This window comes from Mustelus asterias, chromosome 18 (assembly GCF_964213995.1).
Source record: "Mustelus asterias chromosome 18, sMusAst1.hap1.1, whole genome shotgun sequence".
NCBI classification, from domain to species: Eukaryota; Metazoa; Chordata; class Chondrichthyes; order Carcharhiniformes; family Triakidae; genus Mustelus; species Mustelus asterias.
The window spans coordinates 3,198,765-3,224,015 of record NC_135818.1 but is presented as its reverse complement, the minus strand read 5'-3'; the positions used below and the strand labels follow the sequence as shown (position 1 = coordinate 3,224,015).

The 25,251-nt window shown below is 42.5% G+C and overlaps 2 protein-coding genes across 3 annotated transcripts in view; both read left to right on the top strand.

Annotated features, from left to right (window-relative positions):
• The window catches only part of aqr (aquarius intron-binding spliceosomal factor), a 255,999-nt gene that overhangs the window by 8,166 nt on the left and 222,582 nt on the right, over nucleotides 1-25,251 (top strand). The window lies entirely within an intron of this gene.
• dph6 (diphthamine biosynthesis 6) overlaps nucleotides 1-25,251 on the top strand; it is a 251,929-nt gene that overhangs the window by 143,168 nt on the left and 83,510 nt on the right. For both annotated transcript variants that reach the window (XR_013499972.1, XM_078233271.1), the window contains exons 11-12: nucleotides 1,424-1,553; nucleotides 5,501-5,675. Coding sequence is in view for 1 of the 2 variants with exons in the window: in XM_078233271.1 (XP_078089397.1) it covers nucleotides 1,424-1,553; nucleotides 5,501-5,675 (305 nt within the window). In the remaining variant the exon portion in view is untranslated. The remainder of the gene's footprint in view (nucleotides 1-1,423; nucleotides 1,554-5,500; nucleotides 5,676-25,251) is intronic.

The window sequence follows — 25,251 nt, the reverse complement described above, 5'->3', positions numbered from 1 at the left end:
CTGGACCGTACGGATTCTATTCAATGAAAAGCTGTTCCCATTAACTGACAGGGACACCAATCTAAGATTTTTGGCAAGAGATGCCGAAGTTATGTAAGAAGAACTTTTTTAACACAGCAACATGGAACTTGCTTTGACAAAGGGTCATCTGGACTCGAAACATCAGCTCTTTTCTCTCCTTACAGACGCTGCCAGGCCTGCTGAAATTTTCCAGCGTTTTCTCTTTTGGTTTCAGATTCCAGCATCCGCAGTAATTTGCTTTTAACATGGAACTTGCTGCCCGTAAGAGTGATGGAAGCAGCCAATCAATGATTTCAGAAGGACTTTTTATGGGCAATTGAAGGAAATAAACTTGCTGGGTTTTGCAGATAGAGTGGGGGAATGGGACTGACTGGATTGCTCCAAGGAGAGCTGGCACGTGCTTGATGGACCAAATGGCCGCCCTCCTGTACTGTAAATGACTATGACTCTATGACTGAGCCTTCTGCTATGATGATCACTCTTACCAAGTGTTCTCACAAAGACACTTGGTCCACCTTATTCCCCAGCACCAGATTCAGCAGTGCCTCCTTCCTAGTTGGACTAGGGCCAACAGGGCCTAAGGGCTTGTTCCTGTGCTGTAATATTGGTCAAGCAAGTTCTCCCAGGCACATTTCAGAAGTTTCTGCCCCTACTTATCCTTCACTCTAATGTTGCTCCCAATCAAAATGTGGGTTGCTAAAGTTCCCCAATAACTCCAATCTGTAGTTCTGACTTCTTACTCACTCACTCACTCACTATTTCTGTGGAACAGTTCCAGATATTTGCTTCTCAACTCAAACCAAGTGGATTCTGTCCTTGTATCCTCAAGGACCCCTTCTCTTTCCAAAGCTACAATGTCTTCCCTAATCAGCACTGTCACTCGACCCCCACTCTTTTTTCCTCCCCTATCTTTTGTATCCGTGAATATTGAGCATCCAATCCTCACTCTCTTATTACAATTATATCACATTTCCACGTGGGTGTGTGAGCTTGTAGCTCACTGAGCTATTCACCACACTTTGTGGGTTGTGTGCATGCATTCTAAATCAATCTTTGTGTTCCTTGTAGTCCTTCTTAGTCTGAAGAAAGGAAATAATAAAACCATCGTGCTGTGATAGCAGGAGATTCTCTTCAAGAATGACCAAATTGACTTTTACAGCGCAGTGGTTTATGTGAGATAAAGATGAGCATCACCGTAAATACATTCTGCATTCGCTTCCTCCAATGGAAGCACTCACTTTCCCGCATAAACGTTTCACATCTTTGCACAATTGAGTAGCACTCTTCCCAAATCAGAACAGAAAGAGAAAATAAATGGGATGGTGAGAGTTCCTTCAGAAGATATTGCTGCAAAACCTTTACTTATTTGGTTGACAGGTGATTACTTTTTGTTTTCTCCTAGCGGAGTTGTCAGTGAGAGAGTACAAGTTATCAGATGTCGTCCTACTTTACCTGTACGTGAAGGACATGAGTGATTTTGGTATCATAAACCCAATCTACGAGTCCTACTTCAGTCTCAGCCCACCTGCAAGGTAATATATCAGTTACATTGTAAAAGTCCACTGATGCTTAGTCTTCACTGTTTCACACACTTGAATATTCTCAGATTGCAAGTAAGAAAAACAACTGTAATTTTCCAACCTTACCCTCAAAACTCACTCGTTTATATGTGCTGATTTCTGGGTTAACCCCTAAAAATTAGACAAGAAAGTATTTTACTCTGGCTTGTAATGGTACGTAATCGTTTTTCAGGTTATCGCGAGCCATAACTTCTGTGTGATCCTCTAATTCAGATTATCCTATGGGTGAAACTATTGTATGTTAACAATACTTTTCACTGTATACTTGATTTGATTTTGGTTTGATTTGATTTATTATTGTCACATGGATTAACATGCAGTGAAAAGTATTGTTTTTTGCGCGCTATACAGACAAAACATACCTTTCATAGAGAAGGAAATGAGAGAGTGCAGAATGTAGTGTTACAGTTATTAATACATGTGCCAATAATAAATCAAATCAAACCCTATCTCAGGTCGAGAATTGTAACTCTCTTAAGTGAATATCTGTTCTGAATTAAGATGTTCTGTGAATGTGGACTCCAATTTCAGATTGGAATGTGGACAAGGTTTCATGTTGTAATTTGCAGCCAGACTATCAACTCTCACCTGTTTTCAGAGAGTGGACTGAAATGAGAAATTCAAATGTGATTCAGGATGTGATAATGTGGATTCTGATTTGTCATCAGAATGTGTGATCTATTCTCTTATGAGAGGGAGAATGTGATTTATAAACACAACACGATCTATCATTGGATGATCACAATTTGCACCATGAGTTCAGAACGGAGTGTGGGCTCAATTTATGATCAGAGGCGAGGGAGGAAATTGCTGGGGCCTTGAGAGAAATCTTTGTATCCTCACTGGCTACAGGGGAGGTCCCAGAGGATTGGAGAATAGCCAATGTTGTTCCTTTGTTTAAGAAGGGTAGCAAGAATAATCCAGGTAATTACAGGCGGTGAGCCTTACATCAGTGGCAGGGAAATTATTGGAGAGGATTTTTCGAGACAGGATTTACTCCCACTTGGAAATAAGTGGACATATTAGTGAGAGACAACATGGTTTTGTGAAGGGGTCGTCATGTCTCACTAACTTGATCAAGTTTTTTGAGGAAGTGACGAAGATGATTGATGAGGGTAAGGCAGTGGATGCTGTCTACGTGGACTTCAGTAAGGCCTTTGACAAGGTCCCTCATGGCAGACTGGTGCAGAAGTTGAAGTCACATGGCATCCAAGGTGAGCTGGCAAGATGGATACAGAACTGGCTCGGTCAAAGAAGACAGAGGGTAGCAGCGGAAGGGTGCGTTTCTGAATGGAGGGCTTGACAAGTGGTGTTCCTCAGGGATCAGTGCTGGGACCTTTGCTGTTTGTAATATATATAAATGATTTGGAGGAAAATGTAACTGGATTGATTAGTAAGTTTGCGGATGACTCAAAGGTTGGTGGATTTGCAGATAGCGATGAGGACCAACAGAGGAGACAACAGGATATAGATCAGTTGGAGACTTGGGTGGAGAGGTGGCAGATGGAGTTTAACTCGGACAAATGTGAGGTAATGCATTTTGGAAGGTCTAATACAAATAGGAAATATATAGTAAATGGCAGAACCCTTAAGAGTATTGATAGGCAAAGGGACCTGTGCACAGGTCACTGAAAGTGGCAATGTAGGTGGAGAAGGTAGTCAAGAAGGCATACGGCATGCTTGCCTTCATCGGCTGGGGCATTGAGTTTAAAAATTGGCAAGTCATGTTGCAGCTTTATAGAACCTTAGTTAGGCCGCACTTGGAATACAGTGTTCAATTCTGGTCGTCACACTACCAGAAGGATGTGGAGGCTTTGGAGAGGGTACAGAAAAGATTTACTAGGATGTTGCCTGGTATGGAGGGCATTAGCTATGAAGAGAGGTTTGAGATACTTGGTTTGTTCTCACTGGAACGACGGGGGTTGAGGGGTGACCTGATAGAAGTCTACAAGATTATGACAAAGTGGATAGTCAGAAGCTTTTTCCAGGGCGGAAGAGTCAATTACTCGGGGGCATAGGTTTAAGGGAGATGTACGAGGCAAGTTTTTTACACAGAGGGTGGTGAGTGCCTGGAACTCGCTGCCAACGGAGGTAGTGGAAGCAGATACAATAGTGACTTTTAAGGAGCATCTTGACAAATATATGAATAGGATGGGAATAGAGGGATATGGTCCCCGGAAGGGTAGGGGGTCGTAGTTCAGTCGGGCAGCATGGTCGGTGCGGGCTTGGAGAGCCAAAGTTCCTGTGCTGTAATTTTCTTTGTTCTTTGTTCCAGGAGGTCAGTCAAGGTTTAGCATGGGAGTGTGGGACTGGAGTTTGAATTGGGAATGCGGGGCTGGGATTTGGGATGGGAGTGTGGGGCTGGGGTTTGGGATGAAAATGCGGGGCTGGGGTTTGGGATGGGAGTGTGAGGCTGGGATTTGGGATGGGAGTGTGAGGCTGGGATTTGGGATGGGAATGCGGGGCTGAGATTTGGGATGGGAATGCGGGGCTGGGATTTGGGATGGGAATGTGGGGCTGGGATATGGGATGGGAATGCGGAATCTATTCATTTGTCTGTATTTCTACAATTCCTTCACTATCTGATTTCACGTTTTTCGTCCAGTTTGAGATTAAATAATAAATGATGCAGTTGTAGTTTGGGAATATGAAGTCTAAACCAAGCAGTGAGTGGTTTGGTGCTAATATAATCAGGATACAACCATAGAGTGAGCTCAGAACACAAGCAGTTAGTGTCCAGATGCCAAGCTCACAATATCTCTCACTTAAACTTGCAAAAACAGCCATTGAATTTCAATACATTATCGTTTTTCAATATAGCTTAATCCACATCTAATAGCTGAAATTACCATCAGAAAGAGTACAAAAAGACATCGATTATTCACTCAATTTCTTGCACCATCTCAAAGTGGCAATACATAATGTCGCAGTTTTGACACTTGTGTAAGCGTTGCATGTTACTGATCATGTGAGTGTATGTGAGCGTATCTTCAAGGATGTGTGTGTCTGCGTGTGTGTGCATATGTTGTGTAAATCATCCAACTGAACAAATGTTATAGATTAAAGTACTGCAGACGTTGCAATTTGAAACAAAAACAGAAAATGCTGGAAAATCTCTGATGAAGAGTCATCCAGACTTGAAATATTGGCTCTATTCTCTCTCTACAGATGCTGTCAGACCTGCTGAGATTTTCCAGTAGTTTTTTGTTTGTGTTGTGAATAAATGTTATCCTGAATTGAGAGCTATAGCTAGATGTCATTGGCCAGACTTCAAGCACGGAAATGCCAGCTAATTCAAAAGCAGAAGATGCTGAAGAATCTCCACGGGGGCGTCTGACAGTGTTTAACCCCAGCTAACTGTCTGCTCTCAACAGATGTGAATGTTGATATATATCATCGTATTAGAAATGAACAACTTTTGTACACTTTGTGAAATATGGTGAAGCAATCAGATATTCAGTCTTTTGAACCTGTGCCATCTTTTCCTGAGGCCATGGATGAAATACATTCCAAATGTGTGGAATAGCCCATGACTCACCTGTGAAGCACAGTCACAGTCATACTGCAGGAAGTTCAAGGCAGGAACTCTCTAAAGTTCTGAAAAGCTACATCTACCCCCAGAACATCATCTCAATTTCATTCAGAGCCCAAAGCAAGCAGCATAAATCTAAAGCTATCATTCTGCAAGATTTACATTATGTATAACAAAAACACAAAGGGGTTGACTTGCTGCAATGACCTGTGCAGCCAATCACTGGACTGAGTTGGGGAAGCCTTTTAAATTTCCTTGCGGGGTTTCAAATTGGTTTTCCTGATGTCTTCGCGGGCTCAGTGAAAGTGCTAAAGTTGAAACGACGCATAAGGTTATTCTAAGATTATTCCCCTTGTGTTTTTCCTAGGGTCTGTGTGGAGGCCCCACTACCTGCTGGAGTGCCACTTCAAATTGATTGCCTTGTGCACAAAAATGAGTTCACTTCACAGGATGCAATCCAACAGCAAAAGGAGGTCATGCATGTCCAGAGTATTTCACACTGGGCTCCTGCCAACATAGGACCTTACAGCCAGTCAGTCAAGGTAAGCAGTGATTTGGGGGGGGTTAAGGACTGATTAGGTAAGTGATTCGGGGAGGTGATGGCCGAGTGGTATTTTCGCTAGACCATTAATCCAGAAACTCAACTAATGTTCTGGGGACCCGGGTTCGAATCCTGCCATGGCAGGTGGTGGAATTTGAATTCAATTTAAAAAAAATCTGGAATTAAGAATCCATGAAACCATTGTCAATTGTCAGAAAAACTCATCTCGTTCACTAATGTCCTTTTGGGAAGGAAATCTTCTGTCCTTACCTAGTCTGACCTACTGGGTCCAGACTCCAGAGCCATAGCAATGTGGTTGACTCTCAACTACCCTCTGAAATGGCCTAAAAAGCCCTCAGTTGTTTCAATCAAAGGCAACTAGGGACGGGCAATAAATGCTGGCCAACCAGTGACACCCATGCCCCATGAATGAACAAAAAAAAAGCAAGGATTATCCTTCCTGTGCTAAATTACACGAGTCATAGAATCCCTACAGTGCAGAAGGAGGCCATTTGGCCCATCGAGTCTGCACCAACCACAATTCCACCCAGGCCCTACCCATATAACCCTACTTATTTACCCTACTAAACCCCTGGCACTAAGGGCAATTTAGCATAGCCAATCAACCGGACCCGCACATCTTTGGAGTCAAGACTCCAAGTCAAGACTTGCATAATTTCTGAAGTTAATAAGTACTTTCTCTGAGTCTAGACTCAGTGTTGCGATAGCAAACTCAGCATATGAGGAAGCAAGATGTTTTACCAAGAGCACTTCTCAACTCTGGTAGCTAATTAGCATACTAGCCTGCAGCTCATGATGTTCCTGTAGGGAGGTGAGTACTACTGCTAACTATGTTTGAAACCACAAGAGAAAATCATATGTTGTTGCAGTTGTGTGTATTGTGCTAAGAACAAGACTTTTTTGCATTGATGCAAAATAACCATTTTAATCACAGCATGTTAATAACATTTAAGTGATTTGTGTCATTAAAATTGATTCAGAACATCATATCTTTAATATGTGAAATTATATGCTATGGCAGCAATAGAGGTATTTATCAACAGAGCTTTAACAACTGTCACCTCTGTATGGTACTATAATCTGCTGCAGGCAGCTGTAGGTACCTGCAGGCAGAAGTCTTTTAGTTCTGTTAATAAAACCCATCCAGGTGCCAGAATCACCAGTGGGCTGATTTTCTGCTTTAAAGAATGCTGCCTCTTTTGCTTGTCCCCTCATACTGTTGTGCCTCGAGACATCGTGCATGAAAAGGTCTATTTTTTTTTAAAATGTGAAAAGCAGTGCTGGATTTGTATTTAAGCATTGATTAGTGCTAAATGCAGAAGCGGTCCCGCAATATGGAATCATTCCCATTATAAACCAGAATGGGACTACGAAAATCCCAATTGGGGCTGGAATTCTTCGACCTCATCCGCGGCTGGGATTCTCCGGTCCCGCTGCAGTGAATGGAGGTTTGGCTGGGCGCCAAACTCTCCGTTCTCGCTGGCTGCATTGGCGGAGTGTGAGAGGCATAGGAACTAGAAGCAGGAGGAGGCCATTCGGCCCTTCGAACCTGCTCCACCATTCATTGTGATCATGGCTGGTCATCGATGGAATTCAATATTCTGATCCTCCTTCCCCCCATATCCCTCGACGCCTTTCACCCCAAGAGCTGTATCTAATTTCTTCTTGAAATCAGACGACGCTTTTCCCTCAGCTATACTCTGTGGTAGTGAATTCCACACATTCAGCATCCTCTGGGTGAAGAAATTTCTCCTCACCTCAGTTCTAAAACTTCTCCTCAAACTATGACCCCTAGTTCTGGACTCCCCCACCGTTGGGAACAGTCATGGGAGATGGGAGAATTCCAGCCTAGGACTCTTAAAAATCAGGGAAGAGACTTAAATCCAACCCACTCGGAAGATTCAGAGCCAGAATCTCAAAAGGTGTAAGAATTTCTATTGCACATCATCCAGTTTTGCAGAAGTGACGATAGTCTTTGTGTTTCACAGTGAAAATGATAGAATAATGATTTTCATACTTTAGTAATCTCTGGAGAACATTTTGCCTAAAGCCTTGGTCATAATTATTGTAGGGGATTATAATTTATAGCTCATTAACTTTTCTGTTGAGTATTTTAGCCAAATTGTGCTTTTAAGTATCTGTTCCCCTTTGGTAGTCAATAAAATTGATGGGATAAATTACAAACTCCTATTGACACCAAAGTTGATCATCGGAAAGAATCATCCTAGGTCGGATAAAATTCAGGCTAAGTCAGGAGAACGATCAGTTTAATTTCCTAGTCGGAATGTCTTTCCCAGTTATCAGTGGGAGATAATTAACTAAGGATCAGCATAACAGAGGTTATAAGGTTCTGTGCTGAAATACTGTACTGTGTGTACAGATCAATTAGGATGCTTAACTTCATTTATAGTACGAAAAAATTAATCCCATAAAAATGAGTGATCTCAGAGGAGTCAGTTGTCAGCTTCTGGCGGGATCACTTTGCCATAATCTATTAAAAAGCAGCTTTTATCAAGGCTTTGCCTTTGTCATATTTTATGGATTTTTTTTCATAAACACTGCCTATACTTCATAAATGTCTCAATTTTCTAGTCTATTAACATTACTTCAAAAGTAATTGATAAAAAGACAGAGCATGCATGAAATAATACACCAATAATTTGAGGTGCTAGAGGCAATAACAGTGGTTAACATCTTCACATGGCTTGTGAAGTAAAACAGGGACAGGAATATAACCCGCTGCTGATTGACTAAAATGATTCATCAAATTAATAGGGAATTGTAAAAGATATCTGCCCCAGTGACCCATAAAATATTTTGTTTATTGTTGCTGAAATGTATTTAGAAAAATAGTTTTCAAGAAAAGCCGATTGGCAGAACGCAAACCTAATCATAGCTGAACTGTCAGCCCTGAGAACATGATTCTTAAAGTGAACATTTTACTCTTCACCTGACGTTTGCATTATGGTAAAGAGAATGCAATGTTTGTGGAAGTGTTGGACCCTTGCTGGAGGAATGAAGAGCTTACATTGCAGAGGTCTTCAGAATTGAATAGATGAACTGGTCCTGTTTATTTTCAACCACTCATATTGTACACATTACCCAGTTCCAAATTGCTGTCGAAACCAAAAGTAAAACGCACAAAGTTTGCGTGAAGAGGCTGTAAGCTTACAGACCTGATCAACAGCAAGAGGTGCCAAGGCTATCTAGATTTTCTGCTCTGCCTGCCAGATGTTGCAGAGTAGTCTGGCAACATGCGTCAAGTCAGTGTTTTAGCAATGTAGAACTGATGTGATTGTTTATTTACCAAATGAACAATGCCTTTCTGTCATGTGCATCAATTGATACAGATGTGTGACAGATGGATACTGCATAACAAGACTCCTCATGCTGTGACTGATATTGATTTGAATTGGGTGTAAGTCATGAACAGCCTAACATATAGGTGTTACAGCGTAACAGATAGGTGTTGTGCCAAAGAGTTGTAACATTGTTTCTCAAGAAGCTGAAATGTAGTTGTCAATATTTGAAGAGAATGCTAGCGTGTTTAAGAAGATAGATGGAAGAACAATAAGCCTTTTTTCAATTCATTCATGGGCGTCACTGGCCAGCATTTATTGTCACAACACCAGGTTAAAGTCCAACAGGTTTATTTGGTAGCACAAGCTTTCGGAGTGTTGCTCCTTCTTCACTTGAGGAAGGAGCGACACTCCGAAAGCTTTTGCTACCAAATAAACCTGTTGGGCTTTAACCTGGTGTTGTGAGACTTCTTACTGTGCCCACCCCAGTCCAACGCCGGCATCTCCACAAAACAGCATTTATTGCCCATCCCTAGTTGCCCTTGTCCAGAGAGCAGTTGAGAGTCAACCACATTGCTGTGGCTCTGGAGTCACATGTAAGCCAGACCGGGTAAGGATGGCAGATTTCCTTCCCTAAAGGACATTAGTGAACCAGATGGTGTTTTTCAACAATCAACACAGGTTTCATGGCCATCAGTAGATCCTTAATTCCAGATTTTTAAAAATTGAAATCAAACTCCACCATCTGCCATGGCGGGATTCGAACCCGGGTCCCTTGAACATTAGCTGGGTTTCTGGATTAATAGTCTAGTAATTATACTACTAGGCCATCGCCTCCCCAAGGGAATCATATCTTTATTTAGTGTTGACAATGTGCATGAACAATAACAGCAAATACATCACACCACAAGATTGTAGACCAATACTGGTTCATATATGCCGGTAGGAAACAATAAGACGCTGTCCACCTTCTTGCAGCTTAGCCACATGTTATTTTCTCCAATTTAATTCAGTTTTCTTATGTGGCGGCACAGTGGTTAGCACTGCTGCCTCACAGCATCAGGGTCCCGGGTTCAATTCTGGCCTCGGGTCACTGTCTGTGTGCAGTTTGCACATTCTCCCCGTGTCTGCGTGGGTTTCCTCTGGGTGCTCCGGTTTCCTCCCACAGTCCAAAGATGTGTGGGTTTGGTTGATGGACCATACTAAATTTCCTCTTAGTGTCAGGGGGATGAGCAGGGTAAGTATGTGGGATTACAGGGATAGGGCCTGGGTGGGATTGTTGTCGGTGCAGGCTCGATGGGCCAAATGGCCTCCTTCTGTGCTGGAAGGATTCTGTGATGATGTGGCTCGTTATTTCATAATTTACACAAAATCTGTTCAGTGTGTTTAGGAGATTCCTGGTAGTTGTGAAGAAGTGTTAGCGGCTGCCTTTTTGTATCACTGTCACCATTGTGTTGGTGATGCTTTGTAGAATTGCTCTTGCAGCTGAGTGGTTTTGCTGGGCTACTTCAGAAGGCATCATTCAACAGCTGCAGAGTGTATGACCAGAAATACAGGTGCAGCAATCCTGTAGTCAGATTGCCACAGATTAAGATTGACAAAGGCACAGCATTAGTATTGCTGTCACTAGGCTACATTTCAAAGTTAAGCCTATAGTTTTCAAGCGGTCACCTGCTGCTGACCTCCCCCCCCCCCCCCCCCCCCCCCCCCCCAACCATCCCCCCCCCCCCCTTGTGTGCTGCGAACCTCTCATTTTAACCGGATGTTTAAATTGGAAGTGTTGGAACCGTCTCGAGCAGGAAAGCTGTGATCCCAAGCCTGGCGTTCCTCCATCTACCTGTTGATAGAAGCAGAGTTTATTCCGGGTTGATTCCAAGCAGATCATGTTTAGTGCTGTCGAGCACTGTATTCTATTCAAATTGCTAAATATTGGCTTTGGGCTACAGTTGGGATTTAATAAAAGTGAGGCTGCAGCAGGAGCTCTGAAGCAGTGAATGGAAAAGATCAAGCAGCTAATAGGACAAGGTAGCCTTTCTCTATACTGAACGCCTCAGTATGAATAGACTCTGTCATCCGATTGCCAGAGGACTGAGATCAGTGTTGCATAATTCTCATATCTAGTTCCACCCACTGTCCCCGCTCTTTAAGAGAATGATGTCACATGATATCCACCTGCAGTTTGTACAGAATCTTTGAGCTACAAATTCAATAAAAAACAAGATCACAACACAACCTCCATCTACGAGTTTAAAAAGTGCAATGATTTTGATTTTACCTCTCCTGCCTGGCCTGGCAAGACACTGGGAATTTGTCACTGGGAAGACAGTTAAGGTGACGATGGATTTGGGGGCTTTCCCACTCCTGATCTGCTTGACTGCGTTAATAAGTGCAGGAATTGGCCCCAAGCTGAAGTGGGGAGCAGGGAGAGGGGATCCTTATTAAGTTTGCAGCATGGGCTTGATGTCAGCAGAGCCCAATCTGTTGTTTTATCCTGAGGCCTGAGCAAGGAAGCAGTTGTGACTTGCCCACCAAACCTCACCTGTCGGCGACAGGAGCCAGGGAATGGAGAAGCGCGTTTCACCTTTCCTGCTGAGTGTTTCTGAGGGCCAGGAGGAATAGGTGTTCTTCCTCAAGCCCCACAAGTGAACATTGGGTCTCCCTGGCTCTGGGATTCCCTATCAGAAGTACTGACTGGGCCAAGGACCACTTTCGTGGACCTTTGGCAGTGGCCTCCTGCCACCATCGGGCTGTCCTGTCAGGCGATCAACAAGCGACATGTTATTGAGGCTTGGCTTGACATATGAAGTTCCCCGCTGGAGCTCGCAGTAAATCCTGCTGCTTTGCCGTGTTCCTGCTCAGGAATTCAGAAATAGGGTTTGGAAGAGGTTTACCAGGATGTCCCCTGGTCTGGAGGGTAATAGCTATGAGGAGAGGTTGGATAAACTCGATTTGTTCTCACTGGAACGACGGAGGTTGAGGGGCGACCTGATAGAGGTTTACAAGATTATGAGTGGCACGGACAGAGTGGATAGTCAGATGTTCTTTTCTGGGGTAGAAAAGCCAAGGTTTAAGGTGCGTGGGGAAAAGTTTAGAGGAGATGTGTGAGGCAAGTTTTTTACACAGAGGGTGGTGAATGTCTGGAATGCGCTGCCTGGGGAGGTGGTGGGAGCAGGTATGATAGCAGCATTTAAGGGGCATCTAGACAAATACATGAATAGGATGGGAATGGAAGGATACGGATTCCGTAAGTGCGTGCAGTTTTAGTTCAGTCAGGCATCATGATTGGCGCAGGCTCGGAGGGCCAAAGGGCCTGTTCCTGTGCTGTACTTTTCTTTCTTCTTTTGTTCTTTGTTCCAACGAGTCAAGTCAAGATCAGAAACCAGTAAAATAAAGACTCTCTCTCAAAAGCATAGTCCTGAAGGACCAATAATGCTGCGAGTTTAGCCGCTGACATTGTTAAAGTGCTAACCAGGAATTTAGTTGCCCCTGTGGTTTACCTATTTCAGTTGTATTAACCACATCCAACATTCTGCCATCCACAGAACGTCAGACCTGAGTAATTACAAACCACTATCCCTGCTGCCAGCTTCATTAAACCAAAGTGATTGAAAAGCTCGTAGCATCAAAAACCTGCTGTTTTGCCACTAATTTGGTTTCAGAGTGAAATGATTTTTAATTTCTCAATCTAATGGTGCAGAAATCGAACAACATTGTTGTCCAACTCAATCAGGGTGGAACCTCTGAACATTTGGAAAGTGATGATATCCCCGCCTCCTTCAGAAGCTGGTCACATGTCACTTATCCAGTGAGTTACTGATCTGAATATGAAACTTCCTGGGAGAACACTGCAGCATCTTAAAGACAGTAAGTAGTCTCACAACACCAGGTTAAAGTCCAACAGGTTTATTTGGTAGCACGAGCTTTCGAAGCGTTGCTTTTTCATCAGGGGTGAGTGAAGGGGCAACGCTCCAAAAGCTCATGCTACCAAATAAACCTGTTGGACTTTAACCTGGTGTTGTGAGACTACTTACTGTGCCCACCCCAGACCAACGCCGGCAACTCCACAGCAACTTAAAGGGATGAATGGTACACGGTCACAAGACTTTTGCAGGACTCCCTCGGGGAACTATAGGTAGCCCCACTCTGTTTGTATGTCCTGTTAGTGAGCTTTGGATGAAATGAAACATTTGTCCACTCTGGTGTTGAGACCACTGTGTAGGATTAACTCCCTGCTGGAGAGCTGAGGGCAAGTGGTGTCAGAACAAACCATTGTTGGTGACTGGATGGATAAAAGGTGGATTGTCTTTCTTGCTGAACTGACAAAACTGTGCATTTCTTTAGAGAAAGATTTATCCTATTCCACATACACAGGTTGCATATTGGTCAGTCACAGCCATTCAGCATCTTGGCTCAGTATAAAATGAAATCTGCAGAGGTGAAGCCACTGGCAATGAGATCTGGAGGAGAAGAATGCGGATCCTTTGAAGACTCAACTGCAACACTAGCTTCAGTGTCTACACTTTAACGTATGCCCAGAGAATGAAATGATGTACACCTGTTTGGAAGATAACAAAGAGAATTCATCTGTTGTTCCTGGACTCAGTCCAATCCAACGCCATGGACTCAGTGAGCCTGAAGGAGAATTGCTTACAGAGTTAAAAATCAAATTCATCTTTCTGATCAATCACCTTCCATCAGAATGGGCCTCAAACTGAAACACTGACTCTGTGCCTTTCTCCGCAGTTGCTGCCTGACTGGCCGGATGTTTCCAGCATTTTACCTGTTTCTATTTGAGATTTCCAGTATTGGCAGAATTTGCCTTTTGTTCTCAGCTGGAGAACAGATGAGTTAGCAATATGAGAATTACCAGCCCTAAAGGAAGGGTCACATGTTCATGTCAGTGACATAAAAGTTGCACCATCTTCAGCTCTTCATATGTACCAATCCAAGGAGTCTGCGCATACTTCAAAGTGCCAGAATTTCATATCCAAGAGGCGGAATTCAGTGGGGGTGGTTGGGAATGGGTTGTGAGGTGGAAAGAGGTTGGAGAATGGGGTTAGGTTAGCTGGAGTGCTATCACTTTGCCAACACCATGAAATTCCCTCAGTGGCAGGTAGATGGAGGATGGCATTCTTGCCCAGTTAAGCATTCAGAGGCTCTTAATGCTCTGTTGGCATTCTACCACTAAAACCTGGGGGCTTTATGGACTCGAGGGGTACCCTCCAAATTGGAACTCTATGGCTGATAGATGTGTGTGTGTGTCCATCCATCCCATATTCCCTACCCCCCCAACCCAGCAATCAGTGCTGCCCCCGTGGAAATAGCCATCCGCCCCCACCAAACAACCGCCCCCCACCTGCACCAGGATCTGCCCAGCCTGCCTCCCTGGCCCAGGTGACCCCCACTCACTTAGAGTGGCATCCATGCTGCTTTTGGCTGGGTGGACCCCAGCAAAGGCCACTGCTCCTGCGACTGAGGACCTGCCAATAGTCCTTGGGAGGCAGAATATTGCCCCTTAAAGGCACTAGACGGTTAGCTGCCCGTTTGGTACAAGATCAGGTTGGACGTTCTGGAAATGGCTGAGGCCGTGTTACCCGTGGCTACCGCTGCCCCGGCAAAATCCATCCCAGCGTCTCTTGTTTACAGCACTCTGTCTCAGTGACCGTGCCTGGAATCTTGTCCTTTCCTCAAACCGAAAGTTAACTATCTTTTGCTGAAGAGTTTCTGGAGAACACATTAAACTGCAGCAAATGAGTGATCTGGCACAATTTCACCAAGTCTCTCTGTGCCCCCAATCACCAGCATTAATCTCACAGATAGCTGTGTGAGGACAGTTATCTGCAGCTCCACAACGCTATGTCACTTCAATTATAAAATAAAAAATTCAGATCCATGCTGATGGTGTTCGTAAAGGAGCTCAGCATGGCATTGTGTTCATTAGACAATCCTGAATTTTATCAAATAACAACAGGCATCTTTCCATTTGAATTCTGAACCTCCTCCTGCTCGGTCTTATATCGAATCTTATCCTGACCTTCAGGTTGCCTTTAACAGATAGAATATTGTGTTAAAATGTAAGTGTTTGGCCATTTTATTTTGCTATCATGAGGCAGTCACTTCAGAACATATCCTGGTGACACATTCACAACACTAAACCTGTGACGCGTTATGTGACTGAATTCTTCCTTTCAAGTTTTGTTTATTTTGGTGCTTCATTTGTATTTGCCTTCCATGTTTATACATCTCAACATGAATCACTGATGAGAGTGATGTAACTCAGTAAAATACGGTAACACAGCGGTTAGCACTGCTGCCTCACAGCGCCAGGGACCCGGGTTCAATTCCGGCCTCGGGTGACTGTCTGTGCGGAATCTGCACGTTCTCCCAATGTCTGCGTGGGTTTCCTCCGGATGCTCCGGTTTCCTCCCACAGTCCAAAGATGTGTGGGTTAGGTGGATTGGCCATGCTAAATTGTCCCTTAATGTCACGGGGATTAGCAGGTTAAATACATGGGATTATGGGGATAGGGCCTGGGTGGGATTGTGGTCAGTGCAGACTCAATGGGCCTAATGGCCTCCTTCTGCACCGTAGGATTCTATGATTCTGTAGAGCGCAGGTCCCATTTTCTTTCGGTAACAGAATATTATTGAAGATAATGGCCAGAATTCTCTGGCCGTTCATGCCGGCGGGATTCTCTGCTCCCACTGGTGGCATACCCCCTGCTGCGGGATTCCCAGCAGTGTGGGGTGGCTTCAATGGGAATTCCCATTGACAGCGGTGGGACCAGAACATCCTGCTGGTAGCGAACAGTGCGCTGTCGAGAAAAATGCCATGGGCAGGCCAGAGAATGTCGCGCCGTGTCTGTTTGTTTATCGTGTGCAGAGCTACTGATCAGCATGATGTAAACAATGTTCCTTTAATGTATATTATAGCCACAAAATACTCACTGACCTGAAAAGTAAAAGGCACCTTTGTCTGTGAGAGTTCTGCAGTGTGACGAAAAGCCAAGGTACTTCCACTGTTGTGATTTTAGATTGACACGGGGGCAGCCATGACCTTTTGGAATGGCAGAGCAGGCTCGAGGGGCTGAATGGCCTACTCCTGCTCCTAGGTGCTCTGTAATGAGACCAAATGAAAATGATACTATCCGAGCACTGCATTGACTAAAGGACTCGGAGCATATTTACCAGGCAGCAGAGTTCTTGTTAATGTTATTAATTTGATTTTTTTTTCCATAAATGCAATTTTATCGACTGGGTTTTTTAAAAATCCAGCCGTGTGTTATCCAAATATGCTTACCCACATCCATTCGACTTTTCAGAGCAAGTGTTTCAGAAAAAATGTGTTTGAATGGAACCTATCATATATTGATTTGACCTTTCTCTTCACCCTATCCGTAACAGTAAGACTACATCCTGTGCCCTCTCCTTTCCTTCTCCCCTATGTACTCTATGAATGGTACATCTATAGTGCGCAAGAAACAATACTTTTCACTGTATCCCAATGCATGTGACAGTAATAAATCAAATCAATTTATCATTATTAAGAATTTTGCATGATATTCAAAATCAGCCAGAAACGTATAGATTGTTGATTATGTGGGGAACAAAATATTGTTGATCTTATCTTTGTGTTTTCCTGGGAATCTCATCTGTAAGCAAGAGAGATGAACTGGGTGTGTTACACAGTTGGTTGGAGAAAGCAGAGTCTGGCAAACTGGTAATTATTAGCTGGGTAACCTTATCTGCAGCTGAAGTGAGATGGACTAGCAGTGGCAGCAGTCATTTTGCTGAATCAAAGTCCATGTTAGTTGCATTATACACTGCCACACTGTGTTGTTAAGACTGGTATTAGCATGTACTGCTGAGGACATTGGAAGGACTCGATCTGTCACACTAAATCGCCTTCTCGCCCTCAAATGCTGAGGTCTGTGGCTCTGCTGACATGTTCCTTCATTAATGGTCCAGCCTTGACAACTGATCCTAATTGCCTCTGAACAGCACTTCATGTATTATTGGTTTCTGCCTGCCCTGGTTCATGTCAACAAGCCACGGCAAGTGTAGGGTGTGCCTAGTGCCTTTTTCTGCAATGATACTAAAATAGTCACTTACTTCTTAAGGTGCTGAACTTGCTGGAAGCAAAGTGAGAAACCCAAGATCCCTTCATCCCACAGCAATAAATATTGAATGTGCATCTGTATAATGTTGTAAGAGTGGGTCTGCATAAAGGCTATAAAACATGAATAGAGGGAACATTATGAACAGTGTTTTAAAGTGCATAGTTCTGAATATCTTTCATGCGCTTTATTCCTTTGAGGACAGGGTTTTTTTTTACTTTCTGAGAAATATATTTTTCATTCTGTGGCATTCTTTTTTAAAATTGTATTCTGGAGAAACCTAATAGCTAATATTAATTTTTTTTTGCTAAGCATAGCGAACAGCAGTGGTCTGGCTTTCCCACTGGGCATTAATGGTCTTGGCCAGTTTTAAGGTAGCAATTCTTAACCTCCACCAGGTGAAAGGTTCTCCACTCTGCACCAAAATCTGTAACACGTGCGCAGAATATGACCATCAAGATCCGACTGCTCAAAATGTTGTCTGTTGCTACCATTTACTGTGATTGTGAAAGAAAGAAAACAGCAGCAGTGTTGGAAATAATTGCTCAATGTATGATGTATTTTTAAAAGAGAATAATTGGGGTGAGGTTGTTGCCGGACTAGGTATCCAAAGTAGGACATGATTTCAGTCAGGGTGAATCTTAAAGAGCCACCTGATAATGCCACTGTTTTTGTGGTAAATTCCTTCTGTTTGTTGAATGGGGAAATGGGGGGTATCTTTTGATAGATATATATTATATATATATATAATGTATATCTTTTCATTTGACTTAAAGAACAGTTCAATCAAGGCCGGAACTTCTACTGTTGTGATTTTTGATAGACAAGAGAGGCGAGGGTGGGGGCAGCCATGCTCTTTTGGAATGGTGACGCAGGCTTGAAGGGCTGAATAGCCAACTCCTGTTCCGAGGCGCTAAGCTTCACAATACTACATCTGCCATTAAAAAAAAATCATTTATAAGAATTCTAACCAAACTGGTAGCGCTACCAACCTGTCCAGATAATTCCTGATTCGACCCTTTCAAACAATTTCCTCCTATTTCCATCTGTACCACTTGGTGAGATGGTTTGGTAAACTTAATGTTCAAACAGCTTATGCTAAAGCTAAATGATTATCTTCAGTGCTCAGCATGTTCTGAGACTGGTGTTGTCTAAAAGTTATGGAATAAGAATCTGAGTTAAAATATTTTCAGTGCAGTTTATGGTCTTGCACAGCTCAGAACCCGGATGTAAAGGCAGCTATCAAACCAGGAAAATCATTTTTTTTTAAATTTGGCCCAGTTTTGCTTTTACAATTGTCTCTGTGTGCCTTTGCAAAGTAAGAGTTTTAACAACACCAGGTTAAAGTCCAACAGGTTTATTTGGTAGCAAATACCATTAGCTTTCGGAGCGCTGCTCCTTCGTCCTCCGAAAGCTAATGGTATTTGCTACCAAATAAACCTGTTGGACTTTAACCTGGTGTTGTTAAAACTCTTACTGTGTTTACCCCAGTCCAACGCCGGCATCTCCACATCATGCCTTTGCGATCATGGACCTACCTTAAGTTTAAAACGCGTGCCATATTAAACCTGAACCACAACCTTGCTCTGAAGTAAGCCTTTTTTTCAGTGAAAGTATAGCAGCATTTATATCCTTTATCAGGAAAATAAGAACAAATTGAAAGTTGATTTTTGAAAGTGTACCACCCTGCGGCAGGTCATGTGATTGGAGCTGCTATTCTGCACCGTTAGCGTTCTGGGCAGGCTGGGAGCCCCGAGGCGTGAAAAAACATGGCAGCACCCAAGAAGAATTCCTGCCCCCTCTGCTGTTTGAGATACTATTCAGCAGAACATCTTTCAGACAAAGACAGAAGCTCAGGCACTGACCTTAAGCAGATTTTTAAAAAATATTTAAAATGTGACTTACTATGTAACTTTCATGAAATCTCAGAGAAGGGAATCCCACCGGTAATGTTTAAATATATAGCTTCAGCATTCTGGTCAATTGAGGTGTAGCAGGAAATATTCCTATTGGCTACAGTGATGCAAAGAGAATCAGTGTAAGTCAGTGTTAGTTTTTAAGAGGTTACACAGCAAGATTAGATACACTGAGTATTACTCATAGCATCTGAATCATTGTATTGAACATTTTGACTTACTGCAGTGAGATTTTCTCCATGTTGCTGCTCAAATTGACGGCACGGTGTCACAGTGGTGAGCACTGCTGCCTCACAGCGCCAAGGGCCGGGGTTCAACTCCCAGCTTGGGTCACTGCCTGTGTGGAGTCTGCACGTTCTCCCCGTGTCTGCGTGGGTTTCCTCCGGGTGCTCCAGTTTCCTCCCACAGTCCAAAAGACATGCTGGTTAGGTGCATTGGCCGTGCTAAATTCACTCTCAGTGTTACCCGAACAGGCGGCGGAGTGTGGCGACTAGGGGATCTTCACAGTAACTTCATTGATAAATAAACCAAAATGACAATGGAATTAAATGTATGCTGTAATATCTGTAACTCGCATCTGTTTTTGATATGCAGAGGTGAACTCTCAGTAGTCTGGAGGGGCCATTTCACTGGGAGAGGGCTTAAACTATTACTTTTTAACCAGTTCTGTAAGTTGAAGGTATCTATATTTAATTCAAATTGTTTCAGCTTACGTTTATGAATGTGATGTCCCAATTCTATGAAACTTGTTAATATTTTTGTTTGTTTTAATGTTTTTACCAGTTTAATTCACGTAGGCACATTGCCAGTCTCCTATCAGTCTCAGACATAGTCACACACTACATAGATAGACTTAGGGCATTGTCGTAGAGACTATTCAGGCCTCACTAAAAATATCTTCTGTCTGAACAAGTTAATGTCCAGATATTTTTTCTGTCAGCAATTCAAGATAAAATCATGAATTTTGCATTAATTAAAACAGTAAAACACACATTCCATTCATCACATTCTTAGGAATGATTCTCACTATGTCTAAGGTTACATTAGAAGTTTTTTTTAAATTGAAAATTCTCCAAACTGCATCTGAGCGTATTGAAAATTGTAGAATTGGGTAGAAATGTCAGTGTTCCACAGTACCCCTTTTGCAACATGCAGTTAGGTATTACTGCATTGTAGTTTATCATTAATTTGATTCTTTAACGGAGAAGATAATGACTTTCTTTTCTCCTGTTTTGTTTCTATATTCTAAGTGTAATTTTTCTGTCGATAGTACGAATATGAAGAGTGCATGTACTTCATGTGCAGAATTGTTTCATCTTCAGAAGGAATTATGTTTGTGTCCAGAACTAAAATGTTTCGATGATGTTGTAGCTTTAAATCCCGCAGTTTAATAACTTGGAATCCTAATTGAGTCCAAATTTGCATATATATTGGAGAATATTGAATTTGTTTGCCACACTGCATTGGCTAGTGTTCTTGTTCATGCAGTAATGCTGCCACCTTCTGCAGCACAGAAGTATTATCGCCTACAATGAGGTTGTGAGCTGGGGACTTGTTTTAATGTCTTCTGCAGGTTGTCCAGTAGCTAAAAGCAAGCAGCATAAACCTTGCAAAGTCAACTCGCTGAGACGGAGAATTGCCTGACTCCCCATCTTCTAAATGATTGGTTCAGAAGCCAGCGTGGGAGATGTCCTAGCTCCTCAGTGTGGCTGAATTCCCAATGTGACAGTCTGACAGGCCCCGGGAAGTCAGCGGGAAGCGGTAGAACCCGGTTCGTTCACATTTTCCATCGAAAAATGTTCGCTCGCCTTAGCATGGAATTAAAATGCTATTAATTTCTAGTTATGCGAGGGGCTAAGTAGATGATAACTTAATTTTGCGCAGGAGTTAAAGGAATGAGATAAGTGGTGCTTTGAGGGCAGAGGTAGGCACAGCTGGGATTAAGAGGCAAAAGAGATTGTGGATGTTTTTTCACCATCATTCAGTCAGACAACATGCCCTTCAGCAGAACAGCGAGCCTCCTGATTCTCTCGAATTAGGGAGATTAGCATGAAGCGCATAATGTGGGATGATGGAATTTGTCATAATTTGCATTGTTCTGGAAAGATGCGGTTTGATAGAGCGATGCATCTTGGAGCATGTCATGTCCCACGGGCAGGTCACGAAGGAAACTTGGCAGAAATGATTTTCCGATATGTGCATCAGTCGTAAATGCCTCACAACCAATTTGTCAAAAGCTGAGGTCCAGGCAGTTGAAAACAGTGGGCATTTGCCCTAATACAAGGAGAAATGAAGTCAGCATACATCGCCAAATAGCATATTCATTACAAAGTAATCTTGCTATATATAAAATATATAGCCTGTCAGTCATGATCTTTGTCCGCTAAATTTAGCGAATGATTTTGTTACATGTTTTGCATTCTTAGCTATTAAAGCTTTCCTTAAGTAAACAGCTAAAAGGAATGAAGTCCCTTAATTTCCGCTTCCCACTATTGTAATAACAGATTGCCTTTGCTGAAAGGAATCCTCTCATTGGAATCATCATTAACTATAACAGCATCAGGAGGTGTCTTCTGACTGATTGCTTCTGACCTTGATAATGTTCACAAACTGCCAATAGAAAGAATAATCAGCATGTAGTTGACAAAACGGACATGACAGTGTTACTTATCTGCTGCGGCATTTCTGGAAATGGGAATGAGGAGAGCAGACAGGCAAGGAAACATGCTTATTTACAGTTACAAAGCTAGAAGAAAAGGTCCAATGTCATGAAATGACCACAATCTATTTATGGACGAATTGCCTATGATGCCATTCTTTTGGCATTTAATATTTTTCCCTCCACTAAACTTATGCACGCACGGGTTATGCAATTTACCATATAAATATTGAGCAAGACTTGGTGATATTTTACAAGACATTCAGCGATGTCTGCCTTTTCGCTTACTACATATATTGAAATAACAAGGTTTATAAGGCCAGTTAAGTAACACTGATCGTATGTGACAGTTGAGCATTCGCGGGTTGGGGATCTCAGAAGTGCTAAAAAATATAAGAAATAGCGTGTACGTATATAGGAAGACTGCATCTGTGCCACACCACTGTTCAAGAGAGAAAGGTTACACATTTTAATCTTTTTGGAAATAATTTTATATCATGTTTTTGATTTGTAAGGTGGTTTTATCTTCCACAAGCCACAGTACAATAAAAATACCTTATAGGGTCATAGAAATGCCTAAATCAAATGGAACTCTCCTGGTCCTCCATTTTATACTATAAAAGTGAAACAGAAATAGCAACGTGGTCAGTTAGTTTATTTATCTTTTTTGATTTGATTTATTATTGTCACATGTATTAGTATACAGTGAAAAGTATTGTTTCTTGTGCACTATACACCGTTCATAGAGAAGGAAAGGAGAGAGTGCAGTGTTAAAGTCATTGCTAGGGTGTAGAGAAAGATCAACTCAGTGCAAGGGAGGTCCATTCAAAAGTCTGACAGCAGCAGGGAAGAAGCTGGTTGGTACGTGACCTCAGACTTTTATATCTGACTCATATTACAGGTAATTAACACATTAGAAATAATTAACACTCCATACCTTTAACACTGCATTGCATTATGAGCTTATTATTGAACCATATGTGTAGTTCCAGATAGACCAAAAGCAGTTGTTTATGGAAATCAATGGAGGATCAGTTTCTGATTGCACAGAAATAAGACTTTGAAGACTTATCTGTATTGTTCAAGCCAAGCATTGTGCCATTTTCTTGCATGTTGGTCAAATTCTTTAATTGGCGGCGGGCAAAGTATTTCAAAAGGACTCAATGAATAATCAGCCCAATTGAATCAACAAGCCGCAAGGCTCCAGACAAACCTGAATATAGCAGAATTGAAATATTGAAGTTCCAAAAAGATAATTGTTGATCATTTACCGTCTGGGTAATTGGATCAATCGTCATTAAACTGAATTCAAGGAGTAAATAGATATTTCTGGGCGAATCTCATGTTATACAGATAAATAGGGTTGATATTTGAAAGAAAAATGGCTACAGACTGTCAAAAACCAGAAAATAATGGAAACACTAGCAGGTCAGTTGGCATCTATGGAGAAAAGAGTATAAACCCCATTATCAGAAGTGGAAGAAATTACAGAACAGCATTTAAAAAGGAGCGGAAAAAAAGAGAGAAAAATATGCACGCAATCACACTCGCCAGTAATATCTTCTCTCAGAAATTGTGTTTTTTTTGCAGTCTCTGGTTCACTTGGTTCAAAGCTATGAATTGGTATTCATACCATTGGTTATTTCTTGGTGAATTAGTCGGTACGTTTTTTTGAGTTTTAATTCTTTAAAGAAAAGAAATTGGGATTTTGTGATGAGGATTTACCCTGTCATGAGCGAGACTTGCTCAGAATCATAGCCAGCAACACCAAGATGCCAATTATACCTTGGTTATTACTTTGTAATGAATATGCTATTTGGCGATGTATGCTGATTTCATTTCTTCTTGTATTAGGGCAAATGTGCACTGTTTTCAACTGTCTGAACCTCAACTTTTGATAAGTTGGTTGTGAGGCAATTACAACTGATGCATTTGGGCAAAATGCAGGCAATTGGGATTCGGTTAGGGGTTTAAAAAAAAGGGCGGCATGGACAAGTTGGGCCGAAGGGCCTGTTTCCATGCTGTAAACCTCGATGACTCTATGTATCGGAAAATCATTTCTGCCAAGCTTCTTTCGTGACCAGCCCGTGGGACATGACATGCTCCAAAATGCATCGCTTTATCAAACTGCTAAGCTAAGAAATGGTTTATCAGCAGTTCGAATCAATACGCAGGAAAATCAGTGAAATTGGTTCAGCTCCTTAAGCACTTTGTACACTATACAGTGCAGAAGAGGCTATTCGGCCCATCAAGCCTGCACCAACTTTCTGTCAGAGTATCTTACCCAGGCCCCTTCCCCCCGCCCTATCCCAGTAACCCCACACATTTTCCATGGCTATTCCATCTAATCAACACATCCCAAAGGGCAATTTAGCATGGCCAACCCACCTAACCTGCACATCTTTGGACTGTGGGAAAAAACCGGAGCACCCGGAGGAAACCCAGGCAGACACGGGGAGAATGTGCAAACTCATTCCCTAGCAATTAAGAAAGTAAATAATGCACAGAACTGAATATAAAGGGTGAATTTAGGTACCCTCCTCCTCCAGGTCACCTTGTCTTAAGAAGGTGCTGGCAAGCACAGACTCCCATTGGATTGGTCCATAATGGCAAAGTACCGCAGTGGTTTGCCATTGCCATTTACAGTATGACTAAGCAGGAAACTTTCCTACTCTTTATCATCAGCCACCAGGTAAATTGGAAGAATTTAGAGGCTGATAATCAACCTGTTTGACCATGTTACCTTTTAAAGTTAAAGTAAAGTTTATTTATTAGTCTCAAGTAAGGCTTACATTAACACTGCAGTGAAGTTACTGTGAAATTCCCCTAGTTGCCACACTCCGATGCCTGTTTGGGTCAATGCACCTAACCAGCACATCTTTCAGACTGTGGGAGGAAACCAGAGTACCCGGAGGAAACCCACACAGACACGGGGGAGAACGTGTAGACTCCACACAGAGAGTGACCCAAGCTGGGAATCAAACCCGGCACCCTGGTGCTGTGAGGCAGCAGTGCTAATCACTGTGCCACCATGCCGCCCCACAACTACTTTCCGTGGACAACAGGCCCTCAAGTGGGACTTGAACCTAATGGAACCAAACCAAAATATCTTCGATCTTAATCCACGTGTACCTTGAGTTGGAATGACATAATGATAATCCTGTGCAATCCTTTTGAAGATATGCTAATTATATAATATCTTTTATCCAAAAATCGTTTCATTCATTTCTGCCACAATGGATTTTGGTAACTGAGGAGAAATTTGCCAGTTGGAGAATATTTACTGAAATTCAAATGGAAATATATTACTCATCACACAGCATTCCCATCAAAGCATAGCAGCTGAAGAGGTGGAACAAATTAATTATATAGTCCGGCGGGGGGGGGGGGGGGGGGGGGGGGGGGGGGCGAGTTGCTGAAGAATGTGACTGTAAACAAAATAAATATAATCAGCTCCAAGATGTGGGATTTGTTGTACAACTTGTCATTCAGTTAACGGGAAAAGGATCCTCTTTCACCAATGAGGGGTCTGGATTGCCATTCCTTTTTGATTTTATTGGATTTTA